Source organism: Colius striatus, chromosome 1 (genome assembly GCF_028858725.1).
Source record: "Colius striatus isolate bColStr4 chromosome 1, bColStr4.1.hap1, whole genome shotgun sequence".
Taxonomy (NCBI): domain Eukaryota; kingdom Metazoa; phylum Chordata; class Aves; order Coliiformes; family Coliidae; genus Colius; species Colius striatus.
This window is the reverse complement of record NC_084759.1, coordinates 147,600,543-147,617,203: the sequence shown is the minus strand read 5'-3', so window position 1 is coordinate 147,617,203 and position 16,661 is coordinate 147,600,543. Positions and strand designations below refer to the sequence as shown.

Below are 16,661 nucleotides of genomic sequence, written 5' to 3'. Positions count from 1 at the left end.
TTCCTTGTAATGGTTTTTTTCTCTCAATATGAAAAGCACCACGTTTTGCTACATTTCTGAGTTCTTGGAAAGTTTCTTAAAGATGCTGCTGTTAAGTTGTGGCATCCCCCTACAGCTGTTTCTATTGCATTTGGAAATGAACAGACTTAAAGATTTACTTGCATTAAATCTAAACTTCAGACAAAAATTGATAGTGAAGCTCTTTACTGAGTGAGGAGGATATCTCTTTGCTGCAGGAACCATGTGATCTCCGTCACTCCTACACCATGGAAGGAGAAAGGTAAGCTGTGAAGGTTGTATCTTTTTTTGATACCAGGTCCATCCTGGCAAGACAGTTGGCAAGCCAGCAGAAGCCAAACAACTTCACAATGTCAGTAGTGCCATATGGAGTATGGCAGTTTATGAACCCCTAATACCCCCACCCACTGGGCTGGGCAGGAGCCTGGCAGCCAGCCAAGGTCAAGCCACCATGCCTTTTAATTAGTTTTACCTGTAGTCAGGTTTGTTCTGATATTTTTGCCTGGATTTTAAAAGGTACAGATGTCAAAATCCTGTCTGTACGTGGCAGGAGCAAAGAAATGGCTGTTCATTTTGGACCCCTCACTAAAAGACAGACATTGAGGTGCTTGAGCATGTCCAGAGACAGACAACAAAACTGGTGAAGGATCTGGAGAACAAGTGTGATGAGCAGCTGAGGGAGCTGGAGGTGTTTAGTCTGGAGAAGATGAGTGGAGACATGATCATGCCCTACAACTACCTGAAAGGGGTTTTGTAGCGATATCGGGATGCCCAGTAATGAATAGCAAGACGAGAGGAAATGGACTCAAGTTGTTCCAGAGGAGGTTCAGATTGGACATTAGGAAGAACTTCTTCATCGAGAGGGTAATTAAGCATTGAAATGGGCTGCCCAGGGAGGTGGTAGAGTCACTATACCTAGATATTTAGACATGTAGATGAGGTGCTGAGGGACATTGTTTAGTGGCAGTGTCAGGTCTTAAAGGTCTTTTCTAACTGAAACGATTCTGTGATACTCTTCCCCATGTGGTTACCTGCAGCCTCGTGTGGTAGGAATGGTAGGAAAGAGTAACTTGAAAGGATGGCACATACCACTTACAGTAATGTGCTCAGCCCTCTTTGGCTTGGAGATTTACACTTTGCTGCTTAGAAACCACTCTTCAGAGCTGCCTTTGAGCCAAAGGGCAAGTGGGAGGTGGAGAAATGTTGCTTTACTTGGAGTATTTCCAACGCAAAATGCAGGAGTGATGGCTGTTGCAGGGTTACTGGGGCTTACTTCTTTTACCAGCAGCTTCACAGGCCTGAATTGCACTTGTTTCAGGCTCACTCACAAAATCATCTCTACTTGCAAAAATTGTAGCAATTGAGGGAATCCTGCTTCCTCCTTGAAAGTAGCCACAGCACCCAACAGTGCTGGGAGCAAACACCTTAGAGACTGATCAGGCTTTTCACCATCAGAACAAAGAGAGTGGGGCCAGTGTCAACCAAACAATGAAATAAAGACTTTACAAGCCAGCTTTAATTTCTTTCAGCATGTTTACTAGTGTAAATGCACAGAAGAATCTGATGTTAGGTGAAGCTGTGTCCAAGATGGAAACACCCTTTAACAAAAGGAAATCAAGTGGTCGTTTCAGAATGTATCACACACAGAGAAGAAATTCTGCAGTTTGATGCCAGGTAAGGATAGTTCAAATTTACAATCTACAAAGCATAATAACTTCTAACACCCAGTTCTGTTTTTTTAGGAATACTATTTATAAAGTACAAAACTGTAAAGGTTTTCTATGTCAGCAGTCTCATAAAAAAAGCCATTTTATACTGACAGCTTTCAGTAATCGTTGCAAAGTCCCAGAAGATGTTTTTAATAGAAGCTTTCCTTAACCAAGCAGCCTTTGCTTTCTATCAGCTGTCAGAGAATGACTAAGACCGTTTTGTAAAACAGACATGCCCGATTTTAAACAAACCTCCAGCTCAGCAATGCAAGACAACACACTGTTTCTGAGGAGAGAAATTATTTTAAATCAGTTTCCTTGTTTCCTTCCTAGACTCAAGTACTGTTGACTGAAGCATGCTGTACCTGGAATGCTAATAGCCACCATAAGTTAAGCACCTGAAGTTATGTTTTGATGTTGCAACTACGAACATAAGGGTAGTGAGGGGGAGTTGATAGGGTTTCTTTTGTTTTTAATGAATTTTAAAGCCAGCTCTGCTCAGGATCAGTTTGGGATTCTGTTATACAGGTGCACAAACACACTGTGTTTAACATATTACCACTTTCTGTTTTGGAGAGCTGCTGTTGGTCTCGTGTCTTGTTTTTTTGCAAATGTCCGGGGGCTACACCAACACTGATTCTTCAGCACAGCTTGCACTTTAGGTATGTTGCTGAGCCTACACAGTTCAGGAGAGGGCCAGCATAATTAAGTATCCTGGTAAAACGTCTGTGCAATGTATAGTTGCTGTATCAGCAGCTGTTGTTTAAAAGGAAGAGATGGCTTGGGGCTTGCTCTTTATTACTGGAGAGGTGGTAGCCTTTTCTCTGTCTTACTTCTCAAGCTGTCTAGAGCCTCTAGCAGCTAGGGCTGCTGGTAGAACAAGGGATGACGTACTTCCAGAAATCTGACTTAACCCACAGCTGCAAAAGTAAGTCTTCTATTCCATACCACTACAAATGAGCAGGTGGAAACAAACAATAATTCTGTCCTGGTTTTGGTCAGAGTAGAGTTAATTTTCTTCCTAGTAGCTGCTACAGAGCTCTGTTTTGGGTTTATGCTGAAAAAAAATGTTGATAACACAGGGATGTTTTGGTTATTGCTGAGCAGGGCTTGTACAACATCAAGGCCTTTTCTGCTTCTCATCTTGCCCTGCCAGTGAGTGGGCTTGGGGGCACAAGAAGCTCGGAGGGAGCATGGTCAGGACAGCTGACTTGAACTAGCCAAAGGTTTATTCCATACCACAGAACATCATGCCCAGTATACAAACTGGAGGGAGTTGGCCAGGAGGGATGGATTGCTGCTTGAGCATCAGTCAGCAGGTGGTGAGCAATTGCATTGGGCACCACTTTGGTTTGGTTTGGCTTTTTTCTCTTTGGGTTTTCTTTCTCTCTCTGTGTTTTATGTCTCTTCATTACTATAATTATTGTTGTTAGATTTTATTTCATTTTTGTTATTAAAGTGTCTGTATCTCAACCCATGATTTTTAGGGCTTTTCTTCACAATTCTCCTCCCTGTGGGGTGGGAAGAACTAGCTCCGTGGTGCTTACTTATTGCTGGTGTTAAACTACAACTTCCTAACCAGAAAACATTGCAGAATAGTTGAAAAAAAATCATTGCCACCCAAAGCCAAGAGAGTTTACTTGCACATATACTGTCTGCATTGGAAGCAGCTGGAAAATAGTCTTGGTGCAGTTTCCAAGCCTGTAAAACATGATGACAGTTGCAGTCACTGCATTAATGTGGAGGTTTTTTTCCAGTGGAATCAACATGGTATTCAAGATGATAATGCTCTCTTCAGGCACAGAACTTAGAGTTGTTCGACTTCTCTACACATTAGTGGCAGTCTTCTTGGATAAATATTGAAGATGTAAACAGCATTCAGACAAGCTGTGGAACAGTCCATACAAAAGCATGTAGAAGAAAGGCACAAGCTTGGTTTAGATTTGAAGTATTTGGTCAAAAATGAAGCACATAATGACCTGCTAATTCATCTGAGGAAGAAAAACAGTAAAAAAAAGTGATGGAACAAACAAGCCTGTGGCAGCTGACTTCAGTCTGGAATGAACTTCTTGTTTATTCAGGTAGGCAAGAAGCTTTTAGCAAGGTATCCAACTTTGTGCCACTTGTATGTATAAAATCTACAGTAAATCACCTGCCAGAGCACTGTTTTGAAGAAGGGAAAAATTATGGTTAATGTGTAGAAACTAGGGTATATCCAGTGTGTTGCTTTCCAAATAAATAACAATCACTCCACCAATAATTCATATAATCAGCATTTCTGTAACAGGGCACTTCTGTTTAGCATGCCAGCGACACTCCATGGAAATGGGAAAAATTCCAAGAGTGCCAGGTCAGTACTTCTCCACTACTACATCTACAGATCTGGTTTTTTTTAAAAAACCCCAAAAATTCCCATGAAAGAGAAAACCTAAATTTTCCAGGAGGGAAATGCAGTAATTTGATCAGTGTTAAGGCAGCATGTGGGAAGAAGGCAGCAAAAGGTGCTTGCTGGAGAGAAACTAGGGAACTAGCTAGGGATCAGTGAGCAGATGGCTCTTTCCAGCAATCCTCACAGTGAAGCTGAGCAGTCAGTCTCTTCCTCCTGCTGCCGTGACACTTCTCTGTGTGTACCACCACGAGAAATGCCGTACCTAAGGAAACCTCGAGCACAGTATGTCAGCAGGCAGAAGCTCAGTGCTTGCAAAAACTGGAAAGGTGCTGCTGTATTTTTATGGTGCCATAAGAATTTTTGCTATTTATAAAAACTTTAAAAAATAAAGCAGCAAGAGGCCCCTGAGACTGCAACCATTTTCTCTCATGGTTTTGTTGTACAGTCAACCAGTCTGTGGTGCCCGCTGAAGGAAATGTAGGGTTTTTTCTGGTCAATTTGTCACTGTTGTGTGATGCTCCACTAGCTGTGTGGTGATTGAAGGGTTTGTAGAGGACTAGGGAAGAGCATGGAGAGACTGAAGAGTAGAAGCGTGCACTGCTTTGGCTGTGAAAGATGCATATGCACAGTCACACAACTTGAATGAGTCCACGGTGCTGCTGCAGCTGGCAATCAATCAGACATGTTCCTTCCTGAGTGGAGTGAGGCACTTGGGATGGGACCTGTTCCAGGGGCACATAAGGAACCAGGAGAGCTGCTGCGACCGCTGATCCTGGATCTTGCTCCCTTGCCATTGGCTTTAGTGCATGTAGCGCTTGTAATTTCCTGGAGCCAATGAGCTACACAAGGATCACATCAACTACAATGCTTGGAAAGTACCAATACCTTCTGCTTATCCTCAAATTTCCTCCAGTTTTCATGCTTTCTTTAAATTCACATCTTCTTTTTCTCCACCTTTCCAACAGCAACTCAATAGCCAGCAAAATATCTGTCACCTCATTTGATTGGTCTTAGTGACTGTAACTCAGCTGCTGATGGGAGGAACTCATCATTGCTCTTCAGTCATGTCAATGCAATCTACCAAGGGCAAATTGTTAATCTAAGTATATTTGAAATCACTTCAAAAGCATGAAGAAGGTGCAAATCCTTCCACTTTACAGACATAGGGAGAGATTAAGCACTGTGTAGGAGATTCAGCTTTGATTTTTCAGCAAAGTTCATGATTAAATCCAATGCACTGGATCCCAGGTCTTCTGCTATAACTGTGCTGTCTCTTGGATTTTTCTAAAGGGGGGACTTCAAAGTGCCTGAGAAGGGTGTGTGAGATAATGACTTGTAATTAAAATCTATTGTAAATTGTGTGTATGCCTAACACCTGCTCCATTACTGAACTTGATCATGATGAAAGCATTCTCAAAGATGAGTGAAAGGAAGAGTAGGAAAGCAAGTGAAAGAGCAAGTGAAAGATCTGTCTTTTTTTACAGATACTATTCACACCAATTTGAAAAACACCAAAAATACTGTGGAGCCACATCTCAGTTAAAAAAGTGACTCTCTTGCAAGAGAGTAATGAGGCAGCACCTAATGACCATCAGTGGGACTTAGGCTCCTACCTCCCTTTGGGGTTTTGAAAAATTATTACACTCAGTGAGTCACTGAACAAACCTCCCAGCCCAGGAGGCTTCAGGATGTACATTTTCTTTTAGCGAGATTCTAGCAGAATGTAGACTCCATTTTTCGGTCCAAGTGTGGCTTTTGATTTCAGCTGCAAAGGAATCTGAAAGAAAAATAAACCACCTTATGTACTGTTGTATGGGTTTGTTTATGTGTGTAATAACACACCAACATACAGAAAGACATTTTTGCTGGGGTCCAATTCATACCAGGATCACTGTGGAAGCTGTAAAGTATTTGTTTTACAGTCAGCTATGGTAGTATAATATTAATTTACAGCCAGAGGCTGAGGCAGTGGTTGCCCAGGTATACTGTAGATGTGAACAGAAGGAAATTAACTCTGTAAACTCTAGAGCTGCTAAGTGCCAGGTGCAACATGTATAGCAACAGGCATGTACTGAAGCGCTGAGATCCCATGAAAGACACGCACTCATTCTCACCCTGTGTGAATCAAGGTGTTTCGACTGCGGTGTTGCTAAGCTGCTCTCCACTAAGGCAGGGCCATGTGTGTTTGTTTCCAACGTTTGTTTTGTGGGAAAAATCATAAAAGTGAAATCACATTTTGATTAAAACATGTGGCCCAGGCCTCCTGTCCCTCCTTATTATGGAAGTGGCTCTACCAGTTTTCTCAAACTCAAACAGAAAGTCACAAAGGTCAGTCAGTCGTTCTGTCTGGGACACATTGTAAACTTCCCTAAGCTGACAAGTCTGGCCTCTTAAGTCTCTGCATGTACAAACCTCAGTCTCTGGGCAGGTCTTAAATCGGAACTTCTGCAAAATCCTCAGCAGAGTCATTTTTGTCCCCAGCAAACCCATTTTCATGCCAATGCAGCCACGGGAACCTGCCCCAAAGGGGAGGTATGCAAAGGGATGTTGTTCCTTCTTGGCCTCCTCTGTAAACCTAGAAAGTGTAGAGATGGAAATTGGTTCAATAAGTGCTTTTTGCTCCTGATTCCGTGTTTTTCATTTACATCTTAAAAGGTGGCTATTTTGATTGATCTTAATGGCCAGATCAAGGGGACTATTGACAGATTATTTCTTCTGACACCCTGGGCCTGACACCTTTAAGTAAACACATACTTGACTTGTGGCCATCAGCCTTTGTCAGTTGGTGATTCCAAGAGAGCATGAGCACATATCAGTATTATTTTCAATCTGTCTTTAATGAGTTCCTTTAATGGTCATTCCATGACCAAGATCAGAAGAATGATAACTTTAGGTACAGAAATGCTATAGCTGCCTAGACCTTTGCATCTATGAGGGAGAGATTACAGCTAAGAGGAAACTAATGGGCTATAATGTGAACTAACTAGAATTAGCAACAGCACTTCCTGGCTCTGCACTGCAGATGAAGACTGATGAGAATCTGTCTCTGAAGCTTTCATGGGGACATGATATCTCATGGGACTGGACAGGCCGTGGAAGACAGTTATTACAATTCAGGAGAACCCTTCTTTCTGCTCTTGGCCCAAAGAGACCAGGTTCCCAATGGGAAACATTGTAATTGCAGATAGTTCTTAGAGCTGAAGTACCTCAGTCCAGTTGGAAAGACAATTCATGTGTCTGATCTGCATTTTTCTTTTTTTCTTTTTTCAAAAGGAAGAAAACAAAATTCCCATGTGGACAGCAATCCAAAGGCCAAAAAAAGAAGAGTAAAATCTGTTTGCCAACATCTGCAAAAACAGCTGTATACTGGGCAGAATGTGTTCTGACAAGACTCCAGAGTTTGAGTCAGTACAAATTATTAGGGCCAATGCATAATCAACAAGGTGAGGCTCATCCTGGCCTGTGCTGAGTCACTGGTCAGAGTGGTTATTTAAAACACCAAACAGTGACAGCTTTACCCTGGAAATCTGTATAGTCCTCCCATGTCATAAAGTATTTGGAGCTGTTCTGGTAGTACAGAACTACTTTTCCAGTTCTGTATGTGGATGAAGGTTCTGTTCTTATATATAGGGTCATCCCTGAAAATCTCTCATCTGTTTGGATACAATCTGCAAGAACAAGACTGCTAAGGCCCAGAGAACTCATGCAAGCTAGGAAAAGATGAGAGTAAATATTTTGAGGTTTGGGAAAAAAAAGTACTGGGTATTTATACTTACTCACTGCCAACTCCTAGACATCCTAAATAAGATGGGGGTACTACTGCAGAAAGTGCTATAGAAGCCTGTAATTTGAGCCTGAAGGACCATTAACTCATGTACTGATCACAGTTGCATATCCCATGCAAACAGGTTAATGAGATTCTTGCCTTACTCACCTCCATATATCATTTTGGTAAATTTAAACTCTCCCTTGTATTATTCCTGAGGCAGATTTCAAAATGAATTATTAGGGGAAGAAAGGCTGTAGGTGAATTAATTTATTTTTTGTTAAGCTCTTATTTTACAATTCTCACTAACATTACCAACTGATACAAGCTGGGGAGACTGATAGTAATTATTCTCCATTCCTCAGGGAAATTTCAAAGGGAATTAATCTCAGATTCATAACAAACAGCAGCGTATGAGTCAAGGGGACTGCAGCCCCCACTATCCATTTTACCCTTTAATGCACTTTCATAATACTGTTAAAGTGGTGAACAAACAATTAAGATGGTATTTCTAGTTAAATGTAGCTAAAAAAAAAAAAAAAATCTCAGGCTTCCAGTTGTTGCTAAGATTCCTTCTAACCAAAAGCTCTGGGCTTCCCTAACCCTGACATTGCTCTTCGTCATGGTCTAAGGTGCCTGATAGAGCATATCATAGAATCATAGAATGGTAGGGGTTGGAAGGGACCTTTAAAGATCATGTAGTCCAACCCCTCTGCAGAAGCAGGTCAACCTAGATAAGGTCACGTATGCCAAGATTTGCTCCAGAAGGAGCCTTAGGCAAACCCACCTTCAGCATACATATGTTGTCTTCACGACAAAAATGCTTCTGTGCTGCCTGCCTCATACCCAGTTGCTTGTGGAGCAGGCAGTCTGCTTTTCTTAGTAGACTTTTCAGCGTAGCAGTAGCTTGACATGCAGATAATCCACAGAACAGCTTAAGAGATGGCTGCCCACAAAACTAAGTTGTGCTTCCATACAGAACGACATTAGCTGAAACTCTCCCTGTAAGCCCAACTAAGCATCTGTAAGATAGGGCAGAGTACAAAGACCACAACTGGACAGTGCCCCCTGCAGCTGATGACAATTAATGCTCCACGAGAAAGGATGTGTTGCCAAGCACAGCTAAGAACTTAGCTCTCTGAGAGAGCAAATCCCCAGTGGGAGATGTATTAGGTTCCCCACTCACAGTGTAACCCCACCAACACAAGATCTCAGGTGAAAAGGGTGCTCTGAACCAGTTGGGAGTTGGACGAGTTTCCTTCATGTCAGTGAATATTCTATCTCAGATCAGAATTTCTGCATCCGCAGGTGACGTTATTTGCAGCATCTGACTGAGAAACAGGCCTGAAAACCTGTGTCACATCTCAACCTTGACCAAAGCTGACATGCTCCATGGGATGTGCCATTATCACCACTTGTCTGAATCGGCAGAGATATTATATTTTTATGATACAAATCAAAATGTGCTCTTTTTGGTGGAAACAAGACTTCAGGTCAATAGTGGGCGACCATGGCTGTGAAGAAGCAGCAGGATGTGGTGCCTCCAGTGGACAGGCTGGAGTCTTGTGCACACCCTAATGCGTGAAACAGCATTTAAGGAAGGGCTTTGATCTAAATAGTCCCAAATAAAGACTTCAACCTAAGAATGGAAAGCATTACTTCACATACCTCTCAGGAATGAACTTCTCAGGCTCCGGCCAGAACTCAGGGTTGTGGTGGAGATGTCCCACTGCAATTTCAATGACAGCCCCAGCTGGAATACGCTGCCCCAGTACTATGCAGTCTTTAGCTGCTTCTCGAGTGAACCTGCAAGAGTGTCACGTATCCCAGATGATTAATAAAGCTAAAAACATACCAGGAGAGAACCATAAAAGTCAATCTCTGCAGCTGGACTGACCCTGCAATTTCAGGAGTAACACATTCCCAGTAGATAAATTCAACAAACATTGCTGATGCTAGTGTATTCTCAGGTGACAATCATCTCCACCTAGAAGCACACAGCTCTAACCCAGCTGGTTAATTTTTTGCCCTTTTCACAGTAAAGCATTTCTAGTTAAACCACAATTTTGCTGCTGATGTTGGTTTTAGATTACTAATTTTTTAGGAAAACTACCAATGAAAAATACCAGTCATCTCTAGGAAGAGACAGGAGGAGTATGCTGGTTTGCTTTTAGAAAAAAAAAGAATCAAATATATATTTTGAGTTTGTTTATTTGAGAAACTCCCCCACATTGGGAGATGACCTGAAACTTAGCAAGAGATGGGTTTAATACTAGGGCCAAGTGCTCTGCTGTTGATACAAAAATACAAGCAATTTATAAGCCTTGGAAAACTGCATTTCACACTCACATGCTCATCAAAGACAGGCATGGCATTAGCAACAAAACTCTCTGGTTTCCTCCCACCCTGTGGTGACAGGTGACAAAAGCAGGACTGTCCTTAGGAACCTCATTGTGACGAAAAGAATGAGAAAAGCCACCTGTAAAAGCTGGGTTTGGGTCTGTAAACCTTGTAAAAAATGGTGTGTGGGTATATATGTGTGGAGGCAAATCCCAATCCAGATCTTTTGGTGGTTTCTACACCCCAAACCAGACACAGGTATGTGCCCTGCTATCTCAGCTTAGCTATTCTGTGGCACCAGCTGGGGGCATCGGGATTAGACAATGTGCAGGAGCTCCTTTTGCTGCTCCTCACGCTGTGCTTAAAAAGTTGAACAAAGATTTCAGTTTCAGGGCTGTCAGTCTGATATCATTACAGGAACACTTTCTTTCCCTGCTGTCACCCATCTCTCTCTTTCTCACTGACAAATAAATAACAAAGACTCCAAACCTGGAACAAAATACTGGCATGCTAAAAAACACACTGACAAGCCATCCTTCTCATCCTTACATGAGTTTGGTGATAGTGGAAGCATGAGTTCTGAGTAGGAAAGTTCTCTGGGTAGGAAGTTCATTTGAAAAAAAAAACCAAAACAAAAACCGTAACTCATAACAAGGTTGGCTGCTACTGAATTTTCCCCTAGCTCAGCATTATCTTTGTCATAGGCAATTAGCATCTTTCCAAGGCACTGGGCTGTCCTATCCATTGCATATCCAGCAGAGTAAAAGCCAGATCAATAAACACCACTGACAATGCCAAGTGAAACTTTGGAACAACTTTGCTCCATTCTCATTCTATTTCCCATCTGACAAACATTGATTGTTTCCCAGTGTTTCAGCTGGAACTCAGAGATCCCTGACACTTTAACTGGCAAACCAATTTCCACTTGTGTACCATGTACAACATAGTAGAGCCCAGTCATCTCATCCACTAGCAAGCATCTTTGACATTTATTCTCAGAACAATCTTGCAGAGGTCCAGGGAAAGTTTTGACTTATGGTCTTTGCGAACATATAAAAAATAATATGACAAACTTTTTCCTAAAAATTTCATTTTACTTTAAGGTGCTTGCAGACACAGAGTAAAGTTTTCAAAGGTTCTCCCAGCAAGGTCAGCTTTATCTCCTTTCCAGTCATTTGAATTTTCCCCCTAGCTTCAGGAGAAGCAGTGCAACTGGCTGACCACTTTGAAAAGTTCCATTCTTAATATTTGCATTTATGCTTGTGGTGACTTGGGAATTTGACAGTCAAACAATATTCAACCCTCTTTTCCCCTGCTTTCAGTTCATCGGTGTAACTTTGTAAAAGTACTCTTGTGTGAATGGGGGCAGCACTTTCAAACTTTAATGGATGCAGACATTAAGTCAGCTATATTTTAAATAACACAGTACTACACGCAAAATGGTAGGGGTCCAAGTTAAACACAAATGTAAAATATGTGATTTTTGAATCTGCAGCCCATTCACAGATCAGGGCTCTAATGACCAATAGGTCTTTGCTCCGTATCCCCCAAGTTCAAAATGTGCAGAAGCAGCAGCATCTGGCTTTGTAAGCACAGTCCTGTTGCAAAATGTCTCCATCCCCTCACCTTGAGGGAGGTGAAGAACGGCGAGGAAGCAATCTTGTAAAAAACTGCTTTAGATATACCAGTATTAGCCAGTTTTCCTTCAACACGCCACATTATATCTTTGAAATGCACAAGCAATATTGATGTTGGCACAGAGACCAAGGGCATGTTGCTCTTCCAAACAGCAGATTTACATTTTATAGAGCTAGGGCTCTACCCTGTGGAATCAGAGGGGGAGAAAAAACCCAAAAGCTACCTGAATGCAGGTGGGTACATGCGCAATGTCTCTGCAATCACCATGTCCAGATAAGGGAGCTCTTGTACGTTTTGGTAATCAGGGACCATCTGAAAAGGCAGGAAGTAAGGAACAATTATATTTTCTCACATTTAAGTGCCAAAACTCATCTCAGATTAGCTTTTAAATCTTTTTTTTTTTTTTTTGGGCATTTTTCCTGTAGAAGAACTCGATGTCTCATCTAAAACAGTAAATGACAAAATTACATAAAAATGTGGGCAGTAATTAAATGTGTGTATAACATTCCTTTCATCATCAAAATGCTTTGCTGCACAGCACAGCTGAAGATATAATAATAAATCAATTTGCTGGGAAGTACTAAAAGCAGAGCATTACAGAGAGCATTAATAGCTACAACAGAGCTATTGTTTTACACACGGACTAAAAGCTGCACAGGACCCTTGCTTCTTCCCAAAGACAAGAGTGTGGCAGACCAGGAGCACTTTGTCCACAAAAACCAGCAAACTCTTCAGTTATTCTTGTCAACGTTGCAGCAAACCCTTTGCACTTTCCCAGTTATAGAAATAAAAGTGTTGGTGCTGTGATGCCTGCAGAAGGGTGGGAGAATGCACTGGAAGAAACTGGCTCCCACTCCAATGATAGACAGCAACACAGCAGTAAATTGCTCTACCGAGTAGAGGGGTCTGAGGTGGAGCTCAGATCCCATCCATCATGATTGCAGTAGTGCCTGGGGAGAGAAGCCCATTTTCTCCCTTGGCTACCCCTTGTGCTGCTTAATTTTGCATGGTGGGCATTGCCTGAGCCCACATTCATCTAAGTCTACAAAGCCATCTGGCACTTGACAACGAGCGGTGGGCACTAAAACCCAAACAAGGCTCAGAAGACTTTGCCTCTGATAGGCAGCAAAGAGTCGCTGAGAGGCAGCAAACTACGGACAACCACTAGCAGCAGTGACACGATGCAGCACATGGATGAACCCCAGAGAATTTCTCCCACTGTTATGTTCCTCGGAAAAAAAAAGGACATTTTCCCTGTCTTATTCAGCGCTCTCAGCAGAGGGCAGCCAAAGTACGTCTAATAATCTCGTCAGGAAAGCAGAGTTTTGTTTTAAAATAGAGCATCTCCTAAGGACTGACAGACTAAATTGGAGAAAAGCACAGACGTCAGACTAGACTAAACCTTTTATGAGGATTTGGGGCCCCTGCCGTTCACAAAGGGGACTGGATTCCATCCTCCCCTTATTTACTACAGCACTTTTCATGTATAATGCATATTTTATTGAATTTTCATGCAAAAACATATGGTACATACTGAAAATACTAAGCAGAGAACAACTCCAGATGGCATGCAGAAAAGGCACACAATAGAACGAGGATACCTTGCTGGATTAGGGTATCCCACTTATTCAGTGCTAAGCCACCATGCACCATTTCACATTAACTGATCTTTTCTAGGAAGGAAATAGACACATTCTATTATCCCCCTTTTTTTTTTTTGGCTCAGGAAAGAAAAGTAAAACCAGAGAAAGTCTTTTGCACAGACTGACAGAACCACTGTGTCTGCCCTCTTAGTGAAAAAGGTGCAACTCAGTTTGTCAATAGATTAAGTGTGTTGTCAGTATATGCCAAATATTATCAATATAGCAAGTGTAGACCTCACTGACAGCCTTTCAATATTGCTTTTATATCTCAGTAGTATCAACTAACTCAAACCTTTGGCTTAGGTTGATGGTTATCAGACAAAGGACTAGGAGACTAAAACCCATGAACGGCCACAATGCCATAAGAACTACAGCTGAAGGCTGTGCGAGGAGTTGTGCTCCAATAATTTGAGTAGTTAAAAAGCAAAGACAAGGAGGATGGTTTTTATCATTCTTGTTTTGCAGAAAGGGATCTGAGGGCTGCCTGATTTCACATGAGAAATCAGTAGCAGAGGTTGGAAATTACTTAAATGTCAGGCCTCTGTAGCAAACTACCCTGTTCCATGACCACATGAGTGCTCCACGTTTTAATGGAAATCCATGCTGTGGGGTATATTCTTTTTTTCTTTTCCTTCTAATTTTACACCTCTCTTTCAAAACTTTCCTCTGTCATTTTTATACTGCTCTCCTGCATCTCTTTGAATACTGGATCAGCATCTCAGTCCTGTCCCTGCATACCTCCTGATTTCATGCCCAGGCTGGCTGAGAGAAGAGCTCAGGCTCAGAGTAAATGAGTGGTAGACCCAAGAGCACACTGTGATGTGTTCGATTCTCTGAGCCATGCACTTTCCACTGGGCCTTCCTGTCTCTCTCATAATTCTTCTACTTACTTCTGGAGTCAATAATTAAGATAATTATATGGTAACCTGATATAATAAGTAGCCACTAAACCAAACCATACATCAACAAATAATATAACACTAAATTATGGGAGCTTTGATTTGCTCTTTCAAATAGCTTCTATACCTTCAGGGGATCAGCAGCTCAGAAAACAAAAAACAAAGGTGCAAAATCAGCTGATTTTTCTTAAAAGAAAAAAAAAAAAGCCTCTTTCTTGCATAAAGCAAAAGCAGTCTGTCGAATGGCAGCACAGTCAATGCTGCTATCGTGAGCGTGGCAGACACATCAGTCATTTCCTACATCCGACGCAACTTAATTATTGGCACTTCCATGCTTTTAGCATCAAAGTAGGACAAGTAGGACCTAATTTAGTAGTTGTTTGCAAGGTCTGACCTACGGCTATGTAAAATACACACCAGCCAAGTATCTCTATTTAGGAAGGACAGTTTGTTGCTTTTTTTCCCCTTTCAAAGAAAATATTTGCCATTTGTTTTTCCACTCCCTCTCTTTAAAATATTCCTTTAGCCAAGCACATTTCAAAGGAAATTAAATAAGCTTTTCTCCCTAAATGTCCTTATTTTATATCTTTCAGCTGCTGGCAGGTTTGCTGGGGTGGAGGGTGGTGTTGTGCAAAGATGCCACTTTAACCTCCTGCACAAAGGAAAAAAAAAGAGCCTACATGGCCTCTTGGTCAAGATTGGGAGTTTATTTTACTAAGAAATAAATTCCTTCCTGTAACAAGTGGAGATGTGGGGAGAGGAAGGAGGCAACAGACTGCATGTAACAAAACATCCCATATTTTAATTTTGCAGGCACTGCTTTGCACAGCAGTTTGTTTTACGCTATGCACAGCCTTGCAGTATCTTTTCCTGTTGATGTGGAGGCGAAATGGCCATGTAACTTCTTGTGGCATTTCTCTTCATGCATGTTTCCCCTGTTTGATTTCCAAAGTGTGGAGGTACACCCTCACCCATCCCGGACAGCTCAATCACTCCTGAGGTCCAGAAAGCATCTAGTTTGGCCACAAACTCTCCTTTACGACTGACAGCAAATCCAAGGCCTCCATTCCTTAGAAAAAGGCAGGAAATTAATTAATTATTCACCCCACAGAGTACCATGAGGTGAAATCTCTGCAGTGATTATAAAATTGCCTATGTGGTACAAGTATGATGCGTGTTTTAAACCCCATATAAATTCCAAGAGAGATAACTGCTTTCAGATCCACCTCTGCTTTTCAGTATTGGTTTTAGCATTTTCTAGGTAGGCAAACCTATTTTTTGCCACCACCCTCAGTTAACTTTTAATTCCTCAATGAACACCAAGTGCTGACAGGAGAGGTCTGGCCAATCTTTCTGCTGCAGTTTGAGATGTTACTGTTCCCAGTTGCTCGCTCCTCTTTGCTGGCTGTGGTTAGCATCACCACAGCCAAGTCAGCAGAAGGGAACATATGCCTGCACCTCAGTTGCTTCCATGCAACGTCCAGCACAAAACCATCTTCAGTGGCAGTTTAAGGCAGGATACTAACTTTTCCCCAAAGTAGCTGAAGAGCGAGGTACAGACCCTCCTCTACCACCTCTGTTTGGGGAATAGTAACCCAAGTACACATCAGTAAATAAGAGATTTCCACTTATCCTATTGGTCAAGGTCTAGTGGTGCTCAGCAGCCAGAAATAAAAAAAATTGGAGGAAATTTTGAGTAGCTGACAGAGTGTGACGTGCACCTGAAATCAATTTGGAAGCAGCACAGGCTGCAGAGACCACATTCCTCATAACTAGCGCTGCTGAGTCATGGCCTGAGACTGAACCGGCTGCGGTTTCTTAGAAATTACAATCCAAATCAAATGCCTGATGGGCAGGTGTGACTGTGACAAAGTCCATGTCAGAGAGATGGTGCACAGATCTGCTTAAATCCAGCTGGAGACCCATATGTTATCTGTGCACACATAGCTACACAGCCCACAACGGCTCTCCCCCAAAATGTAGGCTTTGGATAGCAATAGGAAAGGAGACGGTGAATCAAAAACAAGCCAGCATCACCTCCAGTTACTCTCACCTCCCATCTCCCTCTCCAATGGCAAAAAAAGAAGAAAAGCTATTCATACTACAGCTACAGCTAGGATTCAAAAACTAGTCAATAATGTTTCTTGATCAAATGGTTCAAAAGTTGCTGAGAGATCAAAGAATCTGCCTGGGGTTTTGGCCTCTCTTTGGTCACCTCTAGGAGCTGCTCATTCCCTACCAGGACTAGAGTCTATGTGC

At 42.1% G+C, this 16,661-nt stretch overlaps 1 protein-coding gene across 1 annotated transcript in view; it reads right to left on the bottom strand.

Moving 5' to 3' along the window:
• Positions 1 to 1,532: 1,532 nt before the first annotated feature.
• The window catches only part of TBXAS1 (thromboxane A synthase 1), a 240,619-nt gene continuing 225,490 nt past the window's right edge, over positions 1,533 to 16,661 (bottom strand). The window contains exons 10-13 of the mRNA XM_062011158.1: positions 12,084 to 12,172; positions 9,551 to 9,688; positions 6,529 to 6,691; positions 1,533 to 5,893 (exon numbers count right to left, since the gene is read on the bottom strand). Coding sequence (XP_061867142.1) covers positions 5,819 to 5,893; positions 6,529 to 6,691; positions 9,551 to 9,688; positions 12,084 to 12,172 — 465 coding nt within the window. The 3' untranslated portion in view covers positions 1,533 to 5,818. The remainder of the gene's footprint in view (positions 5,894 to 6,528; positions 6,692 to 9,550; positions 9,689 to 12,083; positions 12,173 to 16,661) is intronic.